The following is a 5,643-nucleotide window of genomic DNA, read 5'->3' on the forward strand; positions in this document are numbered from 1 at the left end:
GTTTGCCCAGATAAACCAATTTATTTTTACTCTTAAGGTCGTTTGAGGATCTGTTCCTCAGAGGTCACATGGGCTTGGGAGGAGCCCCTGGCTCCTTTCTTTTACCAGTTCTGCCTATGTGAAGATAAGTCAAAGGCCCTACTCCATCATGGTTGGGTTTGCTTGGAAGCATGGAGGAAATGATTCCTCTTTGTTGACCCTCCTCTTTGTAGACTGGACACTGGTTCAAGTCTATCTGGTGGGGTCTCCTCAGCCCCCTTGATCAAGAGGACAGGTGAACCACCACAATTACAGGACATTTTGAGAGATGCTCATAGTCCCCTGGAAGTAGTCGACCTAGGAGGGCAAGGAGCAAAAACTGTCCTTTATGTCCCTCTGACCAAATCATTACAGGCCTCAAGTTATGTCTGTTAAACATCCAAGAAGGTTAGTTTCACCAGTCTGGTACTTTTAATTACCATGTGCCATGTAGATAAATCTTGGGCAAAGACCAATTGTTCTCAGATAAACCTTACCTAGACATATATTTCTTGATCTACTATGTATAATTTGTCAGTAGGTTGTAGCAGTAATGTAGTTCCCTCTGGTTTTCAAAACTAGCTAGGCATTGTTTATCTCTCATATTGTCTCACCCCTCCATCATGGTTTTCCCACTTAAGGTGCCCCCATTTCCCCCCTTTCTCCCTTACTAATACCCTTCTCCTATGGTCCTACCTCTCTTGAGCTCCTTCTTTCCCTTTATCCCCTAGGTTCCTTGTATACCCTTCCCTCCTCCCTCCCTTAAACTAACCCAATTTTTATCCATATCTCCCTTATTGAGGCCTGTTACCTACTATTCTTCTCCTTCAGGTTATTTCTTTTCCTTTACCTCACTGTTTCCTTACCCTTATCCTGGTTCTTGTAGTTATGTCTGCATACATACTCACTTATCAGGGTTTGGTTCTAGGATCCACATATGAGGGAGAACATATGTCAATTTTTTTTCGGAGTCTGTGTTACTTCGCTTAGTATAACAGTTTCTAATTCCATCTATTTACCTGCAAATTTCATGATTTCAATCAGATAGTAGGTTTCCACGTGGCCTTTAGAGAATTTTGTAATTGATTACAGAAATTCAATGTATTTTGATCACATTCAGACCTCCCATTCCCCTTTTACAGCCTCTCCCCACTACTCCCCATTTCATGTCCTCAATTATTTTTTAAAAATATTTTATTATTATTTTTATTTTATGTGTATGTGTGTATTGCCTGCATGTATGTGAGTGCCCTGTGTTGTGCAATGCATCAGAAGAGGGCTTCAGATTCCCCTGGAACTGGAGTTAAGGATGGTTCATAGCCACCATGTGGGTACTGGGAATCGAACCTGGGTGCTCCGCAAGAGCGGTCAGTGCTCTTAACCGCTGAACCATCTCTCCAGCCCCTCATGTCCTCAATTATTATTGTATTTGTTTTTTCATTTATTTATGTTTTTTCATAGCCTCTTCATTTTAACTCTTCCCCTCCCTCCACACCCCCATGTCTTAGAATGATCCTAGGCCATCAAGATAAGAAGCACAAAGTAAAAACTCATTATAACAAAAATATTTATCAGATAGAGGTATAGTGCAGAAGAGGCAGTATTAACTAAGCAGAAACAGAACATGTTTCAAGGAGTATGTAGAGTTTATTAGGCAATTTCTTTTTTAAAAAAACTTTGAGAATTTCATACATGTGTATAAGATGTTTTGATCAAATCCATGCCCACTCCCCTCCCCCAACACCTCCCATATCTCCCCATCACTTTTTTCTGACAATTTCATGTACTCTTTCCTTCTTTCCTTCCTTCCTTCCTTCCTTCCTTCCTTCCTTCCTTCCTTCTTTCCTTCCTTCTTCTTTCTCTAATGGGGCTTTGCTACTCTTACATTCCACCCTCTGAAGAGGTAACCCTAAAATTTTTTAGGGATTAGATAAGAGCTCCCAAATACTTTTGACATTTTTGGCCATTGGAACAGAGTATGTTGCTAAGAGGCCCAAGGACATTTTGACTTTCAGCCAAGAAACGGGCTACTTTTCTTTGGGGCATTCTTACCCTAACTGCCTAGCCAATTCCTACCTCCTATTCTTATCACACCATCCTCTGAAGAGGCTACCCAAATTATTGATAAGGAATTGGGACGTAAACCACTCTGGCATCTTCCATGCTGAACAGGGACACAGGGTGAGGTAATTGGGGTACCCCTTTGGTGGGTCTATCTAAAAGACTCCCAAAATGCATAACTTTTTATCTGTAGAGGGAAAAGAAAGTCCTTGACTGGTGAATAGGAGATGTGAAGAAGTAAAGGCAAGAGCAGTTAGCATTACAAGTTCTAGACAGGAAACCAGAGAAAAGTCAGAACTGGGAAAATTTCAAATGTTCATATCAGAGTCCACTGGGATTTCTTTAGGCATTTTCTTAATAAACAAGTAAAGGCAGGGACAGTTTAGGAAGATAAATAACCGCATCTTGAAATAAACTGGTCTTCATGGGCATCTATAAGATTTAGTAGTACTGATTCACAGAATAAAATGGAGAAGAGGTAAGGGGAATGGAAAAGGATGAGATCAAGGAAATGAGGGGGATATTAGTAGTATAAAACTCTGTCTTTGATTTTATCCAACCAAGCACCAGAGAGCTAGTTATGAATGATAGTGATATGGAAATAACTTGAAGGGGTGAACAGCAGATGAAAGATGATCAGTGGAACAGATGACATAGCTCTGAAAAGATATGACAAGGACTTAAAATAAGCAGTGGAAGTGAGACGGGAAAGCAGAGCATACATAAAAGAAGTCACTGCACAGATTTAACGATTTGTCCATTAACAAGGAAATGAATGGAACACAGTCCAACATTAACACTGAATAACTACAGCTTCAAGTAGCAATGTGGCTGTAACTTTGTTATACTTTGTTTCTCCATATACATTGTTTGTCCATTGCTGTGACAAAATACTCTGACCAATACTAACTTGGGGAGTAAAGGGTTTATTTAGCTTACACCCCCCCAGGTCACAGTCCATCACTGAGGGAGGCCAAGGTAGGAAATCAGGGCAGGAACCTGGAGGCAGGAGCTGAAGCACAGGCCATGGAAGAATACTGCTTACTGCTTTGCTCTCTGGCCTGTGCTCAGCCTGCTTTCTTTTACAACACAGGACCACTTGCCCAGGGGTGGCACCACCCACAGTGGGCTGGGCCCTCCCACATCACTCAACAATCAAGAAAATGCCCCACAGACATGGCCACAGGTCTCCCCAGCTGAGGCTCCCTCAACCCAGGTGTGTCAAGTTGACACTAAAGCTACACAGCACAAACATATAAGCAAAACGTTGAGTAAATGAACTAAGTCCCAGAATACTGCCTAGAAAAAGTTCCAACTTTTGGTGAACTTAGTAAGTAGTCATAACTAAAGAAATACTATTTATTCACAATGTGAAGATGACTGTATTAAATGATTTGCCAAATAATTTTCATATCTGTTTAATATCAGAAAGACTTAAGAGTTTGGGGGTATCATTTTTATCAATTATTTGAGAATTTCATACACGCCTACAATATATTCTGATCATATTCACTGCTCACTCCTCCCAGATCCACCATCGCCTATCTCCCTACCCCTCCCAACTTCATGTCACTTTTTAAAATAACTGAATCCAATTTGTGCTGACCATATAGTCATGAGTGTGGGGTCATCCACTGGATCATGGTAGACCTACTGAGGGCCACAGCCTTAAAGAAAACCGACTTTCCCTCCCCAAAAGCTTCCAACTGTCAGTAGCTCCTCAGTTAGGAGTGCAGTTCTTAAACCTCCACCCCCTCTATGCTGCAGTGTTGACTGGCTTGATCCCCTGCAGGTCTTGTGCCACTGTCCTGTCACGTACAGAAGATACTATTTTTCCCCCATCCTCCCCAAACTCTCGCTCTTACAACCTTCCATTCTCTCTATGGAGATGTTCCTTGAGCCTTGAGGGGAAGACATATAATATAGATGTCCCATTTGTGGCTGAGAACTTTACAGACACTTACTCTTTGCACTTTAACCAGTTGTGAGTTCCCGCTGTCCACTGCACAAAGAAACTTCTCTGAAGAGGTCTGATAGCTGTGCTCATCTGTAGTATAGAGATACAAATTTAGAGGGCGGTTTGGTATTGTCTATTTAGCAAAAAATAGTAGTTGGTTCACCCCTGGGGCGTATGACTTCCCGAGCTAGGGGGTCTTGTCCAGATTTATAGGCATGCATTTCCTGTTTAAAGAGTTTTTTAGCTGGTTGTGGTGACCCGCACCTTTAATCCCAGCGCTCTGGAGACAGAGGCAGGTGGATGGATATCTGTGAGATTGAGGCCATCCTGGTCTACATAGTGAGTTCCAGGGCTGCTAGGAGTTTATTGCTTTGAATTACTAATATATCTGCATATGTGATCTTAAAATCTGACACTTGAAAACAACAATCAGAAATACTGTACTTTGGGAATTCTACAGAATACTTTATTACAGGCCAGTGAACTAAAATATTTTCATTGCATGCATAACTATATTCAGTTTCCAAAGTAAAAAATCTTACCTTGTTCGGTAATATATGGTTTTAATTGTATGTGTTTGTGCTTATAACAGAATAGAACAGTATTTAGGCATATATGTGTAAAGAAATATGTTCAAAGCACAAGTAAACAATAAACAAAATATTTGGAGGTTGGGGGTCGTGGGAAAAAGTAATGAGAATTAAATTACCAGCAGTAGGTCTGTTCTTCTACTGAATTCTAGATTTACTGTAATTTAGACGAATAAGCAGTTGTTAAGGGGCCATGCAAACTGGTATTACGAGATTTTTGCTTCTTTTCTGTACTAAGAGCAGTAAGAGAGGAGAAAATGTGTTTTAGAGATATTTTGGAGGCGGGATCAAGAGATGCCCATTTTTAAAAATTGGTTTTCTATTACCGCTTCAGTCCTTACTGTCTGTGGACATTTGTTTTTACATCCCGCGCTTTTTGCCCTTTGCCCTTGGCCATCTTTTCTTCCCCTCCGGAGGGACGTCTGTGATGCAGCGCCATGGGGGAAGAGGGAGGTGTCCTGCGGGAGTGCAACACTCCTATTGGTGGACACAAGGAGTCAGAAACCAGGCGAGAGCTGAGAAGAGGAAAAGAGGGGCGAGAGGCGGAACCAAGAGTTGGGCGGGGCTAAAGAAGCCTAACGGAATCCAGACGCCAGCCAGTGCAATTGTGTGCGCCTGGCTGCGACGGCGGCGGTCCTGAACGCTGTCACCCAGCTGGCGAAGTCTTCCCCTCGGGAAGCTCCGTTAACTGCCGCCTCCGCCGCCGCCTCCGCGGTGGCAGCGGCGGCTGCGGCATTGCTGGTGCCTGCCTCCTCTGCCACCTCCACCCCTGCCTGCTCTCTTGCCGGTGCTGTGGAGAAGGCGGCGGCAGCTTTAACGGCTCCACTATGGCGGCGGCGGGGAGGGGGGACAGTAGTTTTAAAGTAGACACCTGCCCTTGCCTCAGAGAAGGTGAGTTCCAGTCCCGGGACGCGAGGGCGGCCTGTTCGCCCTCGCCGCCTGCGGCCAAGACCGGGCTGGGCGCGGTTCGCCATCGCCCCACCCCCCACCTGCTGTGGCGCAGTAAAGGCCAGGCTC

The 5,643-nt window shown here is 43.6% G+C and overlaps 1 protein-coding gene and 1 long non-coding RNA gene across 11 annotated transcripts in view; one reads left to right on the forward strand and one right to left on the reverse strand.

The window, feature by feature from the left end:
• The window catches only part of Zmat1 (zinc finger matrin-type 1), a 78,448-nt gene that overhangs the window by 31,003 nt on the left and 41,802 nt on the right, over positions 1-5,643 (forward strand). For 2 of the 10 annotated variants that reach the window (XM_008848310.3, XM_029553643.1), the window contains exon 1: positions 5,210-5,517. The exons of the other annotated variants lie outside the window; for them this stretch is intronic. Coding sequence is in view for 1 of the 2 variants with exons in the window: in XM_029553643.1 (XP_029409503.1) it covers positions 5,454-5,517 (64 nt within the window). In the remaining variant the exon portion in view is untranslated. Of the gene's footprint in view, positions 1-5,209; positions 5,518-5,643 lie in introns of those variants that run through there. 10 annotated transcript variants of the gene reach the window in all.
• Positions 4,044-5,055, reverse strand: LOC115066821. Its single transcript, XR_003846271.1, has 3 exons — positions 4,953-5,055; positions 4,746-4,854; positions 4,044-4,126 (listed from the first exon to the last, which is right to left on the reverse strand). It is a non-coding gene; the product is annotated as an uncharacterized LOC115066821 (long non-coding RNA).

Source organism: Nannospalax galili, unplaced genomic scaffold, assembly GCF_000622305.1.
Source record: "Nannospalax galili isolate Female #2095 unplaced genomic scaffold, S.galili_v1.0 scaffold3, whole genome shotgun sequence".
Taxonomy (NCBI): Eukaryota; Metazoa; Chordata; class Mammalia; order Rodentia; family Spalacidae; genus Nannospalax; species Nannospalax galili.